This window comes from Lygodium microphyllum, chromosome 29 (genome assembly GCF_053477565.2).
Source record: "Lygodium microphyllum isolate KBCC chromosome 29, Lygodium_microphyllum_v1.1.10, whole genome shotgun sequence".
NCBI classification, from domain to species: Eukaryota; Viridiplantae; Streptophyta; class Polypodiopsida; order Schizaeales; family Lygodiaceae; genus Lygodium; species Lygodium microphyllum.
In genome coordinates this window covers 99133855-99157469 of record NC_141163.1, presented here as the reverse complement: position 1 = coordinate 99157469, position 23615 = coordinate 99133855, and the positions used below count along the sequence as shown (strand labels likewise).

At 41.9% G+C, this 23615-nt stretch overlaps 1 protein-coding gene across 3 annotated transcripts in view; it reads right to left on the bottom strand.

The window, feature by feature from the left end:
- Window positions 1-7879: 7879 nt before the first annotated feature.
- Window positions 7880-23615, bottom strand: part of LOC148010955 (trihelix transcription factor GT-1-like) — a 31813-nt gene continuing 16077 nt past the window's right edge. The window contains exons 2-4 of one of the 3 annotated variants that reach the window (XM_087671269.1): window positions 9202-9330; window positions 8814-9041; window positions 7880-8579 (exon numbers count right to left, since the gene is read on the bottom strand). In XM_087671269.1, the coding sequence (XP_087527395.1) occupies window positions 8380-8579; window positions 8814-9041; window positions 9202-9330 (557 nt within the window). In that variant the 3' untranslated portion in view covers window positions 7880-8379. The remainder of the gene's footprint in view (window positions 8580-8813; window positions 9042-9201; window positions 9331-23615) is intronic. The other 2 variants (XM_087671271.1, XM_087671270.1) reach the window with 2 other exon arrangements.

The window sequence follows — 23615 nt, the reverse complement described above, 5'->3', positions numbered from 1 at the left end:
ATCAAAATCAATTTCAAACAAGTATTGGACAAGACAGTGATTAGTGGAGAGTTGTAGACCATCGATAGTTAGTAAGAGATCTGGAGATCTTCAAGGTTGGATATGGCGGCAGGAGGCTAAAGTAGCACATCATCATCAAATTTCATGCAAAACTAGAGGTAACTAGGGTAAAGGAGAGTTAATCGGGCTTAGTTTGGGGTTAAACTCCAGTTACTTTTCAAAAGGGAGCTTCTATTCTCTCTCTTCCAAGCTTTTGGCTGAAGCTTCAATGGTGGTTGCCAAGAAATCCTTCAAGTTCCTTCTCTACTAATCATTTCTCATAGCTAAACCATGGGGCAAAGATTCTTTATCTTCTGTGCTTCAAGTTGAGTACCCTAGTCAGGTGTTTGATGCAGCAAATGGAGCAGCCAATAGCCCGAAAATTGCACCGAAAAACGCGTTGATTTTCCTGATCTAATCCTCTTCCTGATCTACTCTAGATCTTCTACAGATTGTTGCATGCTTTGAAGTACTTCATCAGGCAAATATTCAGCAACTTCTACTGAGAGATGAACTCTAATATTCATCTCCTTTGTTCAAAACCCTAAAACACAACATGGCAGCCATAGCCACAGACTTGGAAGCTCAAATTTCTTCAAATTTTGGACTTCTCCGACCTCCAAGGCTTCTCTAGTACCATATACAAGTCGGATAGACTTCAAGATTGAAGACATTGTAGAGATTTCAACCCATGGAGGACATTGGAGCTCATATTGAAGGCGAGGCTTGAATCTTTGGTATTCAAGTGTTCTAGCAAGCCCTGGGCATTGATTCTTTACAAATTTGAGCATATTGGAGCTCATATGGATTGATTTAGTGGATATTTCAAACTTCATGGTGGATTTATGGTGGATTTTAAAGAATTCTTCCATCAATGGGATTGGAGCTGACATCTATCATCCTCTTCAAGATTAATCAAGGTATTTCTCTTGCTTAATCTCTGAAATCTCTCAATAATTCACTTGCTAATGCTTTTCCACTTGTTGATGAGACATCATTGATCAATTAATTCTCTGAATTGATTAATAGATCAGATATTAGTGTTATTTCCATTAATCTCAGCCTATTCCATTGAATTTTAGTATTGATTCAATCATAACATCATCATAGGTATCATATCCCAAGTTTGATGCATAACCTTTACTTGTTTGGTTGAATTCTTTTGTCCAAGCTGAAATATTATAAAAGGGTAAGTAGTAAAGCAATCAATAAGTCACTGAATTGCATTGGTAAGACCCTTTCCTTATCCAAATTTTCCAGATTTCATTCAATTGCATCTCATGAAAGGGGTTGAATGAATATTTCAGCGACGTATTTCATACTGGATGATTAGAATAGAATGCCATTTCAATGTTAATATACCCACCGAGGAAAAAGGTGGATGCCGGGGGAGATAGTGGGACAAAAGAGAGGTGACCCTCCCTCACTATCAAAGATCCTGAAAGGATGCAACCAACCGACCCGGGGGGAACTTTGCCCACCTCCCGGTGATTTGGAGCCCGTGTAGGGAGCCTATCATGTCATTTTATCCCTCACACAGGTACAACGAGTGGAGAATTGGATATTGAAGAGTTTCCAAAGGCTCAAGTATCTTCAGGACCAAAATAGGGTAAAACATGGATTTTACAGGGCACTACAGGGCATTTACAGGTTGTTACAGGTACACCCTTCATTACTAAAGTATAGGTGTAGGTACGACAAGGTACCTACATGTCCTACTTAGCCTTCTACAGGGTTTGATACCCATTTGAGGTTACTATTTTACCTTACAGGGTCAAAACAAGGCATTTATAGGTCAAAACAGGGTGCAGACCTGGACAGTTCAAACTCAGAGATTGAGTTGCAAAATTTTTTGTCCTAAATCTGTTATAGCATGCTATAGCTCATTTCAAAGATGGCATTCTTTTCTTTAATTTGAACTATAAAAAATTTAAATCGAAGTTCCCTAGCAAAATTTATAGCCATTTTTCTAACAGGGGGTACTGTAGGACTGCACTATTATGACAGGGCATACGGGTAAAAATAAGGTCCAGGATGCTTATGCTCAGCAAATCAGAGATTTCATGTTGGATAATGTACCTCAAGAGAGCACTGAAGAGCCTCAACAACAAGGGGAAATCAGTATACTCAATGATACCTTGTGCGTACATGAACAAAGGCATAGAGAACGTCATGAGGCCCTACTGTCAAGAATGAAGCAAATGGTTTTGTCTACTGATCAAACGAAGTCTTCCATTGAGAAGTTAGTAGATTCAATGACTCAAACAAAGGCTTCTATTGACAAGTTGGTGGAATCCAATGCTCAAATTATGGCTCAATTCTTCCAATGGATGCAGATGCAAATGGGATCTAAAGATGCCAAGGAAAAAGCCTATTCAAACAGTGAGCCTTCAGTCCCACTTCAGTCATCTAACCAAAATGGTCATGGTCATGGAATTATTGGACGAAGAGGCATTCCAAATAGCCAATATGAAGTAGGTGAGACTTCACAAAGGCATGATGACTATTTGGACAATTTGAATGGAGCCAACTCTCAAGCTTTTGGGTTGAATTCTCAACTTCCTAGGGGTTCTCTACCAACAAGAAGATTGCATAGTGGTTCTCAGCCACCAATTAGGAGGTTTCCATCTCAATTTGGGGGTTCAATGCATGGTACTCATGATCAATCTATTTTGGGATAGCAACCATTCCATGAAAGAGAGCTGAAGGGAAATATCATTTTAGACAAGTTTAATGGTCAATCATCTTCACCATCTGATTTAGAGGAGTGGACCTATAAGATGGAATCTTACTTTGACATATTCCACAAAACTGATGACATGAAGATTCATTTTGCTTCTTTGTATTTGGAGGAATTTTCCCATACTTGGTGGAGGTATATAAAAAGGGAAAACATAATTGTAGAGAATTGGGAAGCTTTCAAGGCACTTATGGCTGAGGTGTTTGTCTCCCCTCTTGAAAAAGAGAAATTGGCACAGAGATGGTATGGTCTGGAACAAAGAGGCCTAAGTGTAAGAGAGTACATTAACCAATTTCTCAACCTAACCATATATGTAGAAAGCATCAGTGATTAGGCTAAGCTCCACAAGTACATGTATGGTTTAGAGCTATCTTTATTAACTGATGTGATGGCAAAAAACCCTACTTCTCTCTTTAAGACTATTGAGCTTGCAAAGCACTATGGAAGAAAATATAGAAAAGAATCTTTATTTTAGTCTGGTTTTGGACAGCCAAGGACAGTTTTTAAATAGAGGCAAGTTGGTAACATTTATGGTAGCAATCTTGTGTCCAATGGGAGCTTAAGGGTGCCAACTTATCCACCATTCAATGCTTCTAGACCTCAAAGTAATTTTAGGACAACAAACAGTCCTAGAGTTGACTTCAAACAAGGGGCCAGCAAGCCTAAATCCATTTCAGCCAACATGAATCCTAAGTCTATTCCTATGGATCTTTACAAAGAAAGAAAGGAGAAAGGCTTATGTTTCAAGTGTGGGGAAACGTATACACCTGATCATGCCTCAAAGTATATATATAAAAATGTCAAACCCAAGCTTCAGAGTATGTTAGTCTTTGAGGATCTTGAAGATGAGATGGATGAAGCTAATGCAATTGCACTCAATGCTGAAAATAAAGATCTTGAGGAAGAAGTTGGGCAAGAGTATTTCTATGATCCAGCCGACTCTTTTCCTTTCGATCCAAGTGGAAGTGTTCCTTTTGATCCAGGTGGGACTTATCATGAGCCACTTGTTGCCACTAGTTGTTCTATTTCCATGGATGCTTGGAATGGTTGTAAGAGCCCTAATACACTCCGTATGAAGGGTAACATTAATGAAAAGGTTGTGTTCATTCTGATAGATAGTGGGAGTACCCATAGTTTTGTGAATAAGTTCATTATGGACAAGCTGAATTGTATTCCCACAGATTTATATCAGCCCATTAGAGTTCAAGTGGCCAATGGTGAAGAAGAAATCAGCACACAGATATGCCCACAGGTTTCTTTATAGTTGGCTGAAAATTTTGAAGCAAAAGTAAACCTGAATACTTTGGAAATGGGGCCTATAGACATTGTACTCGGTTGTGATTGGTTGATGACATTAGGCAAGATCACTATGGATTTTTCATAGTTGTATATGGAGTTTATTCTCAATGGAAATCTCATCCATTTACAGGGAATTCCTAGTAGATCAGATTTTCATCTTATTACCAGTCAGCAACTCAAAAGGGAGTATAAGAGGCGTTTACAAATATTTGTTTTGCATTTGAATAAAGAGATGCAACATCAGCCCAATAATTCAGCAAACCAATCAGCCTTGACAGCTCTTCTTGAGGAGTATAGGGATTTGTTTGAAGTGCCTACTTCATTTCCTCCCAAGAGAGCAGTAGATCACCGTATTGATTTGGAGCCCAACTCAAAGACAATCAATAAGCCACCTTACAGATTATCTAAGTGTGAATGAGAGGAAGTAGCCAAGCAAATCAAGGAACTTCTTGAGATGGGATTTATTGAACCAGTTTTTCACCTTATGCATCTCCAGTTTTGTTAGTCAAAGAGAAAGATGGATCTTTTAGAATGTGCATTGACTACAAGGATCTTAATAAGATCACAGTGAAGAATAGGTATCCGATACCCAGGATTGATGATTTGCTTGATGAGCTCAAGGGGGCTCGATTCTTTACAAAGATTGATTTGAGGTTAGGGTATCATCAAATTCACATACGAGAGGGTGATGAAGTCAAGACTGCTTTCAAGAGTGATCAAGGGCTCTATCATTTCTTAGTGATACCATTTGGGCTTATAAATGCTCCAGCTATCTTCTAGAGCCTGATGAATAAGATTTTGTAGCCTTTCCTCTTTCAATTTATCTTGGTGTTCTTTGATGACATTCTGATCTACAATAAGACTTTACAAGATCACTTAGCACATACGAGGAGGGTTTTTGATGTATTGAGACATCACAAGCTTTTTGCTAAGGAGAAGAAATGTTCTTTTATGCAGACTGAATTGGAATACTTGGGACATATTGTCAGTGAAAAAGGGATACAAGCTTATCCCAAGAAGGTGCAATGTATAAAATATTGGCCAACATCTACTAGTACTACCTCTCTTAGAGGATTCCTTGGTTTATCTTCATTCTATCGCCTATTCATCAAGCATTATGCGGCTATTGCAACTCCTTTGACTGACGTGTTGAAGAAGGAGGCTTTCTTTTGGGATGCTCTTGCAGATAGTAGCTTCAACTAGTTAAAGGGACTCCTTACCTCTGCTCCTATCTTAGTATGCCCAAACTTCTCCAAAGAATTTACCATACATTGTGATGCTAGTGACCATGGCATTGGGGTTGTTTTGCTATAGAAGCATGGGGTGATTGCCTTTGAGAGCCATAAGCTTACAAATAAAGAAATGGCCATGAATATTTATGACCAGGAGATGTTGGCTATCTTGCATGCAATTAAGAAATGGCACCATTACTTGTATGGCAGCCGATTCAAAGTCCAGAGTGATCACAGGGTTCTTAAGTATAGTGGCTGAAGCCTATTGATTATGGAGTTAGTTTTGGTGCAGACAAGATCAGGACAGCACACTGCTTTAGAATAATTTTTATTGTGCCTAATTTTTAGAATTAAGCTATCTACATGGGCTTAAAGTACTCTTCAAGAGCTACATTTTGATATATGGCATGTCTCATTTGGACACTTTTGCTAAAAGTTATGGCAAATTTGATCCAACAGGATCTATTTACACAGTAAGTTATCTACTTCATTTTGAGATTATTTATTGAAGATTTTACAACTCCATATACTCTTGAAGTATTCCAGATCATGTATATAGCTAAGGCCTACTCTTGTTCTTCAATTTTAGTCCATATGTTGATCATTTTTCCATTTGTAAAGCTGTAAAAATAGAGTAGTACTCGGTTCTATCCATCATTTTCTAATCTTTCAAGTTTGTTTTTGAGAGCAGAAACCTTTGGGAAAGGATGGATTGTAAGAAGCTGGAAAAAACTAGGATTTAGTGTAAAAATAATATTGATGTTATGCCATGTTACACTGACATTGGTATAAGAGAAGAGGACATTTAATTTTTCATATCTTTTTGACACATTAATACAATTACTATCATTCTCTCCCATCTTGCTCATAGCTTCTATAGCTTCTTTCTCTTTCATATCTTTCTCTCTCCAATTCTAGTCTCTCTTCTCATCACTCTCTCTTCCTGCAATCTCTCTCTTCTACAGTCTTCTCTCTCCTCTTTTTCTCTCTAGTTCTCTCTCTAATAGCAAGCATAAATAATGATGTTGTTGGGATTGCTACTATTATAGCTGGAGTAAATGTGACACAAGAAACATCAAGGGAATCTCAATGAAGTACCTCCAATGCCCTGAAGAAGCTTTGGTCAACCAAGAAGGAAAAAAAGAATCAAATACATATCTTGCAAGTCGAAGCTATAGGTGTTATGAATGAATGGGCTATAGGTATTTGAACACGGCTAAACAATGGTAGGTAAAGCTCCTCAATCTGAGCTCAAATACTTGTTGAAGAGAAGCTCAGGTGAGAGCACAAGCAAGTGAAAGCAATGGAGAAGTAAACGATGGCGAATGAAGCGAGAGAGAGAGAGAGAGAGAGAGAGACACACACACACACACACAAGATGCGGAAACTCCAACATCCATAGCATGTGACGGGCCTTCCCTTATTTAAATGTCAATGAAAAAATAAAAAATGAAGCAAGAGTGATGGGTGCTCACCACCTATAGTATACAGGCGTGTGAGTGCTATCAATGTAGTAATACAATGGCGGTTTTAGACACATGCGTCTTTATCCCTAACACTTATATTACTACTCTAGTGAAACCCTTAACAAGATGTTGCAACTTGTGCAACCCTTTCATATACTTGTTCCTAATTGTCATTAGCGAGACTGGGATCTTCCTAGCCATCTTAACCTTCAAAAGGCTTAATCTTACCACGTTTGTCATCTCATGATTAAGGATCATCATTGGCTGATCAATAAAGCCAATGTGACTTGGGGCATACATAAATCTAAAGTCTAGTGGAAGATAACTATAATGGAGGGCTAGCTCAATAAGACACCCTTTAAATGCAAGATCTTTCTTTAACAAGTAATCATTGTTGTGTTGCCTCTCAACTCGACTCTTTCAAAGCACCAAATATCAAATGGCACCTACTTATTTTGCACAACGATCATGGAGTCCTTGTGTCATCAACTTATCTCTTGCTTTTCAACCAAGAAGATCTGAAGTTTCCTAGTAGATATTTGGAGAACTATGGCTGGTCAATTGTTAAGGCCCTTTGATTGGATTTTTACTCTGTTAGAATACCCCACCTCATCACAACCACTTATAAAGCTTATGATTTGGGATTGTTGGCATAATTGGACCACCCAAAATGCTTTCATCTTCAACTCAACTATAGCTATTCAAAGACATATTGCCAAAATCAAGGGTCTCTTGCATTGACAACTAGATCTTATTCAGTATGTTGTTCTCCCTTGGGAGGATTTGGTACCTTGGCATAGAGCAATCTCCTCAATTCAATTGCCATGCCTTTGTATCTTTTTCTACATGATTGCCTATACCCATCTTCTGTCTTGTAATCTTGTACCTTTTTCATAATTAATACATACAATTCCTTGCTATGAAAAAGAGAGAGTTACAAAACAAAAAAGGAAAAGAGAGAAATGTGTTTTATTTTCACATTTAAGCATGTAAATCTCATCAAAGTGCTTGACATCTTGAAGAAGGGAATGTCTTCAATATGTATGTGTTCGAAAAACGATTCATAACTTGAAAACAATAGGTTTCCACAAGACTTTACAAACTTGAGAATTTGTGATGAGAGTGGAAAAAGTATAATCTATACAACAGATACTTCATTGCAGACCACCCACCTTACTTGACAGTGGAGTTCAAATGTGGTGATTGAGTAGTCATTTGACAAGCCTTGGGAGAGCTCAATCTCTCTTTTTACAATGAGATAAAACTTTTCACAACATATGCAACTTAGACTACTGGCCAGACTCCAGGCATACTAGATAGCCACTAAGTACTTTTTCTGATGACATCTAAGTTTACTGATTCTTGTTCCATGAGCTGCATTGCAGTCTCCCTTTTGGAGTAGGCCATATTAAAGCCAAACTCAAGCACTTGAAACAAGCACTGAAATCATCAAAACTGGAAGCTGCTATATCAATACATTAATGCTCTCCAGAGTTCTGAAGCAACAAACACTATGAACCCAAATTGCAGTTATCCAATGAAGCATAATTGTTGCTAATTACATTCTGAAGAACAGTGAACAACTCTTCTTTCTTAAAGTATATCACAATCTCTGATATATACACATAGGTCGAAGCTCCTCAAAGGTGTATATATCCCTGAAACTTGCAACCTCACGTAGACCAGACCAGCCTCTCCGCCGTAGGAACTCATAAAAACCATCTTCTGTATAGAATGTCTTTTCCTCTGCTGGTTCAATCAAATTGCCATTCTCATCATGTGCGCATATCTTAATGGACAAACCTGCATGATCACAAACCATTTGCAAAACCCAAGGGTAAATTGGATGCACATAGAATGATCTTTTTTAGCACATTTTCTTGAATAAAATGTAGACACTATAGATATCCAGATAGTGTCTTAATGAATATCATAATGTAAGTGATGCTTGAGAGCTATCCACAAGACTAATATGGACCAGCACAAAATATAAAGCCAACAAACAACAAGGCCTTTTGAATGTTTCATAATGTGCACCTTTATCTAAACACACATTGTAAGTTCGTTGAGGCATCTCGCGATCAAGACTTCGTACAACTCCATCTTCATCCTCCAGCCAGAATGCCCTCTTTGAGCGGAGTCCAAATGTGGACTGGATTGCTTCTTTTATGGCTGCAGCTGTTCCATCAATTCCAATTCTTTTTACTATGTTACCAAAGTTGACTGTTATGACCCTCCCTTCATAAGGTGTGGCACGATCTCCACCTGTATTAAATCTTGTTAGATGTGAATCCACAAGAATGAAACAACTGACATTTGAGCAATTAGCGGTTGTGGTCAAGTGACAAGTACAGTAAGATTGTCCTCTCTCTTACAGCACACTTGAATAAAGCATCCATTTTAGGTTCTGGTCTTAAAACTTTACCATTTGCCATGGGTTCTCTCCAACTCCATGAAGGCATGGCAACAGCAACAGCATCATGGGAAGGTATGGCCAAAGGATGTCCCTCTTGATCCAATCTACGCTCAAGGTTGACAGCAGATCTGTTGGATTCTGCAAAACATTAGGAAAATGGCAATTTCACATGTCAAAACCTGAATCAACAAACTTGTGACCATAATAAGCTTTCTAACTAAAATGCAATGGACCATGGATTTGCTACTCAATAAACACACAGCAATAAATCGATGAGCCAAAGCTTAAGTTACACGACATTTTTGACTGCAATAGTCTTTGTGCCGCAACAAGCCTTACAAGCAAATGTACCTTTGAACTGCAATCTCGTGTGCATGGGCAAGTGTGGGCAAGAACACATAGCATAATATGTGCCTAGGTGGGTAGGTGGGTGTATGATGTGATGTTTGAACACTCTTCTTTTTCATTATTGTGATAATGGACAGTGGTTTACAAAAAAGTGTGGTGGAAATGGATGTGTGACATTACTAAAACATATGATTAAAAATTAATCCACCTGTTAAGTGAGGTTTGCAAAAATGCATGTCCTCATGACACCGATTGCATGAGAAACAGAGGCTTGCGATCCAAGCAAGTCCATGAAATAGGTTTTGCACATTTGCACAATTGCTTGCGGATCTGTGACCATTTTACCATCGGAGATACTTAGGTGGACTACATTTTCCCTAGCAAAGGAAGCATGCAAGCTAGGACCTCAGGTACCTGCGTTTTTAGTCTCTCTCTCTCCTCACTGCCTGTTTGCATCAAATCCAACCTCTCTGGCTACATTTGTCAGTGTTCAACACACCAAGATTGCCTTACCGCATTTCGAGATCCGTTTTGAAGTACGACACACTCTCTAGCTCATAACCTCTACCTTGATCCCAAAGATGCAAGAGTTCAAGGTTCAATATTCACTATATAGTGTGTTTGCTACATGAGCATTGTATATTCAGCAGTCATTTATTTCATTATTCATTGTGTTTTCTATCTTGTTACCTTGACCCTAACTGTGTTCTGTGTTATCAGTTTGTACTTTGTCGTACAATTGATGTTGTGTTTTCTATTTTTAGAGCATTTCTTCATAGCTGCCCGTTGGGATGGAAGGTCCAATGAAATTTGATGTAGCAACTATTGCATGTAGCCATCACATATGTCATGCTGGAGGAAGGAGGAGTTGAAACGTAATGGGAGCTTGCTCAAAAGGGCTCAAAAAGGAATCAATATGATGCACATGCATCTCAAATACTAGGGGGAAGCGATCAAAGAGAACATAGCCTTGCAAAACCATGATTTCCAAAACCTCCAAAAAAAAAAGCATTATGCATAATGTAGAGCCAATACAAGCGGCTCCAAGTTTCCAAGTGTTGTGCTAAATGAAAGGTGTCACCATGATCTAGGGAAGATAATCAAGACCATAGGTCCTGTTTCAAAATTGTTGAAGCAAAGGTGTTCCAATCTTGGCATTCCAAGCCATCCATGAGTCCATGTTAGGAATTCAAATGCAATGGTATACGTTGAAATCTCTCGTGATAAATCTAGGCCTTTCAAGGGAGAGGCATGCTCTTAACTAGTGCTATAACTCGCAACAACCAAGAACATCATTAGGAGCATAGAAACCCACTAGCCATAGCACTTCCCCTTCATATGTAATTTCCACAACTATGAATTTGACCGATACATCTCCCTTGATCACTAGTGGTTGAAATTTCTCTCTAACAATTAGCGACACACAAGAATGAGTTCTTGTTGAAACACCAACATAGAAAAGCTTGAAGCCATGATAGTGTAGGATTCTCCCTGCTTCTTTGTGACTCTTGTGCTCACATAAAACATCCCAAGCATTAGAGTGCAAGGTTTGCCACATAGCATATTGCTTGCCATGTAAACAAATACCTCAAACATTCCATGCAGCCATCTTCATGATGAGATGGGTGATCAAGGGTGGGGTTGCAGCTACCTTGTTGCAACTTCATTTGCCAAATAGCAAGAACATCCTCATCCAGAAAATTTGCCAACACAACAAAGGCGTTTGTCCCATTACCACATGCTTTTGAAGTCAAGGGCTGATCCACATCCACTGTGCCACTATGTGGGTATCTATGATCCCATGGAGTAATGACCTTACCATGGACCATAGAGTATTGACCTTACCACACTTGTCAAAAGCCGAATGCTTAGGAGATGCACATAATAACTCCTGTCGAGCCGTGGAATTAGAGGTTGCCTTAATGCTCAAAGGTGTAACACCAGTTAAAAGCATCTCCCTAGGATCCAACCTACATACGAGATATGACACAAGCCAAACTCACCATAAAAGGAAGTATACATCAAACTCACCTCCCAACCATAGAGTCAAACAAGCTCACCCTTGAGCCTAGGAGCTAGCGGCACTTCGGACCACATCCCAAGGGTTGGCGTCCCATACCACCAACCCACACCATCCCGGTGCACGGATGCATCGGCCAACGGGCAAAGAGTCCAAGAGTTGTGATCACACAATGAATGTGCACAATAGGGCCTTGAGTCCTATGTATAGAACTTAACTGTCCTAACCCCAAGGTGCCCTTAGTGCATTTGCACTAAGTCACCTCATGACCACTGTGACCAATGCTACTAGTGCCCATTTGGACATCTAGGGACATAACACTAGCACCTTGGGACAAAGGCTTGTCCTTAAGGCGCGCATAGGTGTGTAGGGCATTTTGAGTATCCTTCAAGGATCCAATGTTCTGAACATTGTTTGGCTTTTTGTCCTTTCTCAATTGCACCACTTGCCGACCATGGACACCATTAGTGAGAGGTGAAAGCAATCATTTGCCTTTGTCCAAATTTCCCTTTGTGGATTGGATGTATATGTGTGTGTGTATGTGTGTGTGTGTGTGTGTGTGTGTGTGTGTTTGTGTGTGGCAATATCATCCTGTTGTACAGAAGGGACTTCATTTGTCTATGTTGTCCCCTCTTTGGCTTCAGTACATTGGAAATGTAGAGTGTGCATTCCAGGGAATTTACTTGTAGCCAAGTGGAACGCTTGTGAGAGTATTCCAAAGCATGCATATTCTATTTCTATTGATGGCTCGAGCAGGGAGTCCTAGCACTTTGCCAATCTTGGTCATGCCATCAAGTAAAAGGAGCCAACACACGGCTGGGCAGCCCTTCACTTCCACCCAAATTGGACATTCTTGCTTTAGCAATTCTGTGAAGTCTACCATGGGCTGCCATGGGACAACATGCATTAGTTTGCGATCATAAAACAATGACAACTTACTTAAAAAGAACCTCGTGCCAATGAGGGGATCGGAGCAAGACCTCATGAAACCCCCTTGATGCTACAAAGATCTCCTCCATAGAGTTCTCTTGCATAACACTCATCAACCACAAGCATTCCGAAGACATTGTAGGAATTCTAGCAATGAAGAATAGGATGACCACTTTGATTTCTTTTCATGGAAGGAGGAGAATGTACGCACCACCATTTTTGTATCCACAGTAGTAACGATGACATCACTCTCTTCAAAGTTACTACAATTATCCTCGTTAAGTTGCACATGCTCCCCAAGCAACATGTTGGCAAATTCCAAAAGATGCTCCCAATCCAAGTCCTAGGAGTCATTTGACTGTCCTACTGCTTGAGTATAGGACAAAGTGTGACCCATCTTTGAAGCACATAGCAATGTTTGTGATTTCCCGCAAGGCAATGCATTTGTCCCTCCCACCAGGGAGGCCTCAACTCACTTGGAATGCTTGACAAGGGGCTCAGGATGTTCCATGTCAGATTTCAAGGTCATTTCATCCTCATCCATGTGCGGCTGCAAGGCGTCTACCACTGTATTATTGAAAGCATCCACATAGAGATCTCATTGCATGCTGGTAGGCATTTCATCAAGCAAACATTTTGCACGCTAGCTGTCTATATGCAGTCCATGCCTTTTTGTTGTTGTAAACAGGACTTGTTATAGGTAGGATTTTACTGCAGAGCAGTGCCATTGCAATCCTGAATGAAAACATGTCTCTCTTTGCATTCTCTCTCCCTCTTCTTCTCTCTTTCTTTTTATCTACTTTGTAGACTATTATTGTAGGGTGTAGATCCCTGCTATAATGCCAGTCAGGTCACAAGTGGTGATGTGACTGCACTACTGCTCAGATGTGACTGTTGTTTACAGTCTAAACATGCAATCTGTGACACAGCAGTTGTGACCAGCCTTCCTTCCCTAGATGGATGGTAAATCCTTGATTTCAACTTAATTACAGCAGAAAACAATTAATGCAAATCTGAAAATACAAATTTACCTACTGATCTTGGACAATGCACATCCGATTGGCCCCAAAATTGGCACCCCTTTCAGTATTTCTTTAGCTTTATTGAAGAAAAAGTTGATTACAATCCGAGTGTCTCTATGCCATCTTTGACCATCAGATTGGCATTAGGTACCATTAAACGCCACTTCTCTAGTGTCATCAACTGATGCTTATGGCTAAATGAATGACCTAGGCCAACAATTGGCACCAAATACCACGAAGTACCTGTGCAGCATAACTTATAGCAACTTTTTCCTTTGACATCCCATGATTTCCTCAGATCCCGGGCTCATAAATTTACTCTAACCCCAACTACATCTCACATGTGCATTATTTACTTAACCATGTGATTAAAAATTAATCCACATGTTAAGTGAGGTTTCAAAAATACATGTCCTCATGACAGCAGTAGCACATGACAATTACATTTGCAGTTCAAGAGTACCACAGTCACAAGTGTTGATGTGACTCCACTATTGCTCACATGTGGCTGTTGTTCAGTCTGACCATACAAGTTGTGACATAGCAGCACCACATGACAATTACGTTTGCAGTTCAGCAGTACCACAGGTCTGCAATGGTGCTAAAGGACTGCTACAAATGCAGATAAGTTGCACCACAGGACTGTCACAGCACCACAGAACTGTTGCGATTGCAAAGCGGTTGCAGTACTGAACTGCCACGGCCTATATCGGAAATCACAATTGCATATTTAAGGTCTACAACACTGCAGATGTGACATGCAATCAACTGTGCAGAACATCTTCCATGCTCTCTCTCTCTCTCTCTCTCTCTCTCTCTCTCTCTCTCTCTCTCTGTGTGGCTGCAGCAGGGTTGGATTGTGAGGGAGCATAGGCCACACAAGGTAGGGGTAAACACAAGGCATGTTGGGTGTGAAGTCCCTTTGGGTGCAAAGTCCCATTAATCTCATGTGTATAAAATTACATGTGTGAACACACCCTTATTTGTACCCTAACATATAAATACATATTTATTTCTTGTGTGCTTAGGGTAAATCATTAAGATAAATCATAGTAAATTAAATTAGAGGCTAAGATCAACCAAGACCTAAGTCCTCAATAAGACAAGAATTTAGATGGCCTTCAATCTACTCCTTGGATGACAAATTATGCCCCAAACTTGATGTTGGCTGGTTGATCTCTTGAAATTCTCTAAAGTCCCCATATTTTAACTACTGAATTTCAAGTAGTAAGCCCCATTTCTAAGCACTCTTCCTAGGCTGGTTGGTAAACCCTAATTTTTGCTATAAATTAGGGTTTCGTAGCAAAAATTCTTCAATTGCACCCTCTTGAAATTGAGCTTGCTGAGATCTCTTGAGGGAAGCTGTGAATTGGCTAAAGAATGGAGAGAAAGCTACAGAGAGAGAAATTCCAGAGTTTCATCCAAAAAATTGGCTAAAATTTGATATTTCCCTACTATGACTGACTGATTCACTACAACCTGCCATCAACAAGAGTCCCATGTGAAGATATGCTAGGGTTTGCACCGAGGAAACACAGCATGTATGACCAAGATTGAAACACAAAGACTCAGAAAAAGACAAGTAAAACTCAAACCCTAAACGCAAAACAAAAATGCAAAAATTGAAACACAGAGACAAACATAGAGAGAAGAAACTCTGAAGTGAATGAACGTTGTAAATGACTATAAGAGTGTACACAATGCCCAAGGGCAAAGCAATGGAGTGTTGGAGTGTGAGGTCCACCAAAGACAGATCTTGAGTGTTGTAACCACTAGTCAAAGATGAGAGAGTGCTGAATAATGAAGGGCAATAGGCGAGTGAGGTCCACTAAAGACGTATCTTAAGTGCTATAACCACCAATCAAAGATGAGAGAGTGCTGAATAATGAAGGGCAATAGGCTAGACATCAAAACACAGTAGTCGGAGGCTGAAATCCAGTAAACGCAACAATGTACTACCAAAGAAGGCTGACAACTAATCACCCAAGGCAAAGAACTGTCAAGCAACAATAGGAGAGGTGTCTGTTGATGTAGGCGGCCCACTAGACAACAAAAACACAGTTACTACAATAATCGCCCTGTCGGAAAGATGGTAGCAGTTTGGTGCCTGGCACCAAATGCTGAAAACACAAGCTGATCACGTGCTATGAAACAGATGGACACCTCCAAACAGCAAGGCGATGGCTGAAATCAGGCCGCCTAGGGTTGATTAGTGATGGGATATAATCGGTGGTGGTTGGACAGCATATGATAGGTGGCTGATGGTTGAAATCTGCATGGTAGAGTGAGAAACCTACACAAAAGGATCAAGCTCAATGGTGGGCAACCCATCTATTTATAGATATTGAAGGGTGCCTCAAAAATTAGGGTTTTGGAAGACCACTAAAACTCTCTCGAACCACACACCAAATTTATGTTTTCCATTAACTAAGCATGTTTTGGGTCTATTTAAAAATGCTAATCAATTGTAAAGTGTATTTTAGATCAACACTCCCTCTTAGGCCCGAAACTAAACCTAAAAGGGAAGGCCTGCAATGTTTACCCAAGGCGTGCCACCCTAGAGTAGCTAGGGCATCAGACAAAGGGTGCACATCGGCTACCCACTAGCCTACCAAGCCTACAAAGGCAATGGTTATCTTACCAAGAGAGTCCAAGTATTCACCCCCAGAGAGGAACAGGTGTCAGATAAAGGGTGCTTGTCGTCTGTCCAAATGCCTACTAAGCCCTATAAAGGCGGATGGAACCACATTGAGTTTTTTCTTTTCTTTTTTTAAAAAATGGAAAGTTAATTTTAGGGGTGGCGGCTGAGTAAGAAACAGTGGTCCAAAAGACGAGAGTAGAGATGGTATACCCAACACATCACAAAATAGCACAAGCTTACCCCACTACTCGAGGATGTCGATGACGAGGGAAAGGTGAAGAAGTATTGCATAAAGAATGGTGGTGTAATCCGCCAATGGAAACAACTTAGGATCCGTCTAGTGGTACTCTGCACAATGGGATGCATAGTATACTACATACTAAAGAATGTTCATGCAACAGGTGCCACTTGGACAGTGTCCCTCATGGGAAAATTATTCGCTTGCCCAAGCAACCCAGTACAAAGATAATAAAATCATGCAATGCATAGGGAAAGGTACAAGAAGGGGGAGGGTAAAAGACGAGTGTCGAAACCTATAGAATACCAAGAAGGGCAAGAACCCCCTCTCAACCTAGATTTCGATGCCAAAGAAGGAAGAGGAGCTTGAGGATGTCGATCTTTAGATGGTACTGAGAACTATGTGAATGAAAATGATAAACCATACCTACTAGAAGAGCAAGGATAGAGTAAAATTCCAAGTAGATGGAACCATAAAAGAAACGGCGTGCATCTCCTGTCTCCAACGCAGATAGGACTGGTGCAAGCCTATATGTTAGCCCAAAATATCAAAATCTACAAGCACAAAGGTGAGTAAAAAGATGCTCCAAAAAACAAAACTAAAAATAAAAGAAAGCAAAGGTAAGTGCAATACAATGAGTATGTAAGTATGCAATGAAAGTCTAAAAAGAAAAAGACTTAAGTGTGTGGCCACCATCACATATCGCAAGGCGGGAAGAAGTCCTAGAAGATGCAATGGATGTCCTAGGAATGGATGCATAAAGTGCAATAGGTGAGTCACTAAGCAGACCAATCAACTAATCCTTCAAGAGTAGTGAAGGAGATAGGCTGCTAAGACCGTCCGCAAGCCACATATCTAGCAGTTGTTGGGGTAGATGGAGCAAAACCGTGCAACAATGGGAGGTGTAACCCCACTAGATTGGCCACTCAGAGTGAAGATAGTTGCAACAGTCTGCGGTAGTTTTCTAGGAAGAAAACTCTGGGCCTTGGTATGACACTCCTCGTCCATATGACCCGACCTTTGGCAATCTGTGCGAAACCTATTTTTCTTAGAAATTTGCTGCCAAAGGGGTCATGTTTCTTTGGTTCCATTAGAGAAAGTGGTGTCACCCTTGTTTTGGCTTGCCTTCGCATCTTGCGAGTTTTTGCTAATGTTGGTTTTCCCTCCCAAAGAAGAGGCAACCAACCCTCGCCTCTCTAAATGGATGTGTGTGGAAGACTTCTTGTAGACTTGATCATGCAATCTTGCATAACACAAGAACTGGCACTCAAACTCATAGAAGGTCGGCAATCTAGGTGGTGAGATAATGTGCTGGATAAAATGAAAAGTATTTGTTGAGCAACTTGTTTAAGAAGAATGTACCTTGATCATCGTCCTAACTTTAGGGAGCCAATAGTGGCAAACTCCACAAGTAACCGCTGATATTCAACCAACTTGACTTTCAGATCATCCCCTTCCTTAATAGAAAACGCCTGAAGCTCAAAATCGAGATTGATGCATTGAGTGTGATCTCGAGCCGCATAGTGGTCAATGAGAAGACTCTAGGGCTCAAATGCTAGGAGAGAATGTTGTAATTGAGAGTGGAACTCAAAAAGCAACCCCTGCATTAACTCAACATTGGCTATGGTTGCTAGCATTGCGGCCTCTCTATTGACGGATGTGATTAAGGTGAGCTAATCGAGGGTCTGCCGGCATAGGCTCGGTACCAACAACAAAGTCCCAAAGTCCCTAAGATTAAAGCACTTGTTGCATGAAATTCGACCAAGTGGTGAAACTCCACCCATTAAAACAAGTCTTATCTATGAAGGCATTCTTGGCTATTGCAATAAGAGTGGTAGTGCTAGGAGATAGAGAAGGTATATAATGAAAGTACGGTGGATAGGGGGGATAAAATGGGGGAGTGGACTGTACTTGGGAAGCAATCCTAGAGTGCCCAGCGTGCATAGGAGAAGTGTATATAGTGAATCCTATGCAATCTTGGTTCGAAAATTTGGGGCTTTTCCTAGGTTTGGGGATTGTGATACAGAACAATACAATTTGTCTTAGAAATTGCAAGAATTTTGTAACATCTTGCCTCCGACATTTGGGACTTTTCATGTATATGCACAAATTGGGCTGAAATTTACCCAATTTCTCGACATTGATGCACATTGGATCCCGTGCAATTTGGAAGCTTTTGCAGTTTGGGCAAAATTTATGCACCATTTGGTCATTTTATATACATGCAAGTTCAATTCCATGCAATTTGGACATCAACACTTGGAAAATTTTGGGGATTTTGCTGAAATTGCTCTATTTTGGCAAAATTGCCATGTTCTATGCGTAACAGAGAAAATGCAGATGTGTGGTTGATGCTTTGACCACAAAAATTTTGGGGCCTTTGACTGTGCGTGTCAAATTTTATGCCCGTAGGTACATATACAACAGAAATTGCAGCTAAAATTTGGGATTTCTCATGTAATGTGATGTATATGCCCTTGGAACAGCTGTAATCAGTTGTGGAATGCTGTAGCACATGGTTTGGTGCTTCTGAAAACTTAATTACAGATCTGAAATCTCTACTTCTAAGTGGTCATTTACTGCTGGTTGGTACTTGTTTGTACCTTGGTCACTTGTATGACAGCCTGGGCCTGCACTTGCTGAATTTTTTGGTCACATTTGGGCTGAAAATCATGGCTGGCAGCAATGACAGTAGTAATCTTATGCACATAAAGAAGCTTGAAGGAGCACATAACTTTGCAGTTTGGCAAAAACAGTGCTACAATATCCTGTTGCAAAACAAACAAGCAAAGCCGATCAAAACCAAAGGGGCAAAGTCCGCAGACATGAAATTGGGATGAGTTAAATGAGCTTGCACGCTCAACCATCAAGCTATCGATCTCTGATGCCTTCTTGTTCAACATTGAAGGTTTGGATTCTGCATATGCTATATTGACTCGACTAGAAGAACTGTGTGCACAGAAGAGTGCTACAAGCTAAGTGTATTGGCTGAAAAAGCTTATGGATTTGCGTATGAAAGAGGATACAACAATGTCTACTCACTTGAGTGAGTTCAACTTCATTTTCAGCCAGCTAGTTGCCTTGAAGTTCTTGATTGATGAAGAATTTAAGGCTAATTTTTGCTTTGCACTCTTCCAGAGAGTTGGGATACATTCAAGACTGCTATAAGCAATTCTAATACGATTCTTTTGTATGCTGATGTAGAGAGTGCTCTACTCATGAAAGAAATGAATCGGCAAAACAATGCATCCAATAAGTCTTCTAGTGCTTTGCATACTAGGGGCAGATCACAGCAGAAAGGCAAATCTAATAGCAAGGGACGCAGTACATCACGTGGCAAAGATGTTGAATGCCACCATTGTGGTAAGAAGGGTCACTTTAAACGTGGTTGCTACAAATGGAAGAAAGAGAAAGGAAAGGGCAATAAGATAGTGTTAGCGATGTCAGATTCTGGTCGGGCAGCCAGTCGAACTGCCCAGTTGGACTGCCACGTGGCAGTCCGACCTGTACCTGGACAGTCAGCTGCATTTAATGCAGTCGACCTGCATATTTTGGCGCCCATTTTTCTGGCTATTTATAGCCGATCTTCTGCAGTCTTCCAGCCACTACAGATCGCAGGTTCCAAGCTGAAGATACGTGCAGATCTCATCTCTGTTCGCAGATTTCAGACAGGAGATTGTGCAAACTGCAGTGGGCTTCGAGGTGAACAGCAGGTTGCATCGTTGAGGTGGAGACACACAGTCCTGCGCACTGCGCCCATGTACATATCTGCATATCTTTGTATACAGCACACTTTATACAGTAGATCTTCATCTTCCATTGTCTCTTTCTCTCTCTTCTCTGCGTTCTCTCTCTCTCAGTCTTGGTCCCATGCTTCCGCATCGCTACACTCTGACATGGTATCAGAGCAGTGTAGAAGGGCTGGCTGAGTGAATAACCAACCTGAAGAGAAGATTCCATCGCGACACAAAGCTGCGTTTCCAGCGTTCGAGGGCGAGCGGGAGGGCTGCGCCTCGGAACAAGGCTGAAGCGAGCGTGGGCACGCGGGAAAGGAGTCTAGTTGGTGGATTTGCTGCTGTTTACTGCTGTTTGAAGAGAAGGAAGTTTGAGTTTTCAGCTTTCAAGTGCAGGTTTTACTTTTTCATCGCCTCTGGCGGGTGAAGAAGGTTTGGGATGCGGAAGAAAGAGCCCTAGCAGGCTGCGTTCTCACAGTCCGAGGGGGCTGCTTTTGCGTTTGTGAAGGCATTACAGGTGCAGATGTCTACAGAGATTGACTTGGAGTTCCAGACGATCATGGACCGAAAGGTGCTGTCTTACCAACTCTTCCCGCAGATCAAAAGCTCAATGGCGACAATTACCGCATCTAGCACGTGATTATGTTGGCCATCCTTGAGTCCTACGATTTGGCGGAGCTTGTACAGGAGATCGACCGGCCCTCGGTGAGAGATGAGTCCAAGCTCTCTTCCGATGCTCGTGTGGAGTTCGCCAAGGCACAGTCTCACTGGGACAAACTAAATGCCCGGATTCGTTCCTTTCTTTTTCTGTCTTGTACTACAGCCGTGATAGCCGCTCATGCGGAGTTGGCCAAGGCACAGTCTCACTGGGACAAACTGAATGCCTGGATTCGTTCCTTTCTTTTTTTGTCTTGTACTACAACCGTGATAGCCCACATCGAGCACTTGACGGTGGCTCCGGAGATATGGCTAGAGCTTGATCAGATGTATAACCGGATGACCCTTATGAAGCGGGTTTCTTTGGAGGTACAGATGCGGACCTTGTCCGTGACCAAGTCTTCTTCGTTGCGGGAGCACATCAACAAGCTTAAACAGCTTCAGATGCAGGTTCAGAATGCGGGGAAGCCGATTTCCTCCGAAGACATGGCGATCACACTCTTGTCCCAGTTGCCGCCACGATTCGGTGCTTTCTACTCCGCCCTTATTGCTTCGGGGCGTGAGTCCACTCTTCGCTGGGAAGAGTTGGTTCCTATGGTCTTGGACCAAGAGGAACAACTGAAGGGACAGAATGCTTCCAAGTCAGAGGCATTGACAGGTCAAGCCTCTCAAAAGAAGGGGAAGGACCAAAAGAAGAAGAAGAAGGGGGACAACAAGTCAAAGAAGGACAAGGACAAAGAATCCACATGCCATATTTGTGGAAAGACTGGCCATTGGAAGAAGGATTGCCATGACAAAGACAAGAAGGACACCAATAAGAAGGACACGAAGGATTCTGGAGCGGTGGCTGCACCCTCATCAGCTGCGTTTCTTCATCTAGCGGTCATTGAGGACTCTACACCGAATGCTTCTGATGCTGCGATGACAGCTTCCCAGGCTCAAGAGTGGATCGTAGACAGTGGTGCCTCTGGCACATGACTCCTTCAACAATTGGTGTTGCCCAATTGCAACCTTCGCATGGGCAGATTCTCATTGGAGATAGCTCTTCGGTGTCTATTGCAGGACGAGGTGAGATGCAGCTTATTCCAGATGGACGTGGTGGTACCCATACCTCAAAGGTATTGCATGTGCCAAGGTTAGTGTATCATCTACTTTCGGTTCATAGGATTTATTCACTTGGACTTTTGGTGGAGTTTGACAGTGATTCGGTGCGAGTCCTTGATCGTGGGTCAAGGAAGGTTCTCTCATCAAGATATGAGGAGAACGACATCTACAAATTGACGTCTTCTACCGCCCTCCCTACTCTTCTTCTTACCTCTCAGACACAGTCAGAGCTATGGCATGCTCGGTTTGGTCACCTCAACTATGATTATCTTCGGAGGGCGTCACGTGGACAACTTGTTCGAGGGTTGCCGGACATAGTAGTGAGCCAGCAGCCATGTGCCTCCTGCATTCGTGGGAAACAGCATAGGGATGCGATTCCCAACAAAGCTTCGCGGCGGTCTACTTCCCCGATGGAGCTTGTATCTACGAATCTTTGTGGCCCTATGAGGAACAAGTCCTTGAGAGGGAGCTCATACTTCATGTTGATCGTAGATGACTACAGCAGGATGACATGGGTCTACTTCTTGGCGTTGAAGTCCGAGGCTTTCTCCCACTTCAAGGATTGGCTTCTCTTTGAGGAGAACCGATCTGGTCGGTGATTGAAGACCTTGCGATCCGACAAGGGTGGTGAATTTGTTTCTGATGAGTTTGCTCATTTTTGTGCAGCTAAAGGTATTCACCAGGAGTTTGCTAACACTAACACTCCTCAAGAAAATGGAATTCTTGAACGGAAGAACCGGAGTGTAATCGAGATGGCGCGCACCATGATGGAGCACCGACAGACACCTCAGTTTCTGTGGGCCGAGGTTGTGGCTACTGCAGTTCACATCCTCAACCGATCCCCCACTTTGGCCATTGATGGGATGACACCTTTTGAGGCTTACTTTGGGACTAAGCCCGATGTTTCTTATTTTAGGGTTTTTGGGTGTGATGCCTATATTCACATTCCCAAGGCTCATCGTGATAAATTTGAAGCAGCTTCCCGAAGACAAGTGTTTGTTGGCTCCAGCTCTCAGTCCCAAGGCTATCGTTTGTATGATCCCGTCAAGCGGGATGTGTACACCAGTCGAGATGTGCGGTTCGTGGAGGTTCCAGCCATAGCAACGAGTGAGGAACATCCCATTCTTGGAGATCCAGGGGAGAGTTGGGCTCCCGAGACAGTTCCTTTGGAGCCCGCGCCTTTTGATTCCGATTTTGTTTTCGAGACAGAGTCTACTTTTCCACCGGTCACCCCCGAGGAGTTACCACCGGTGGATATCCCAAAGTCTTCAGCTGATGGAGAGAGCCGAGGAGAAGTCCGGGCTCCTCCTCGTTGGGCCCGTGACACACTCAGTGATTCAAGGATCGAGGGGGTCCCTGAGGAGTGGGGACCGCAGGATGGTCCACGGCGGTCACGGAGGCACCAAGCACATTCTACGGAGCTTGTTTGCTCTAACTATTGTTTGATGACCCGTGTTATGCAGGATCGCGAGCCCACCTCCGTGAAGGAGGCTTTACAATCTGCACCATGCAAGAAAGCTATGGAAGCCGAGTTGGAGGCTATTGAGAGGAATGGCACTCGGTATCTCGTGCCTTGCCCCCCGAATAAAAAGGTGATTGGCGTCAAATGGGTCTTCAAGACCAAGTACTTTAGCGATGGTTCTTTGGACAAGCACAAGGCTCGCCTTGTTGCTAAAGGTTTTGCACAGCGCCTAGGGATTGATTGTTATGACACTTTTGCCCCCACTGC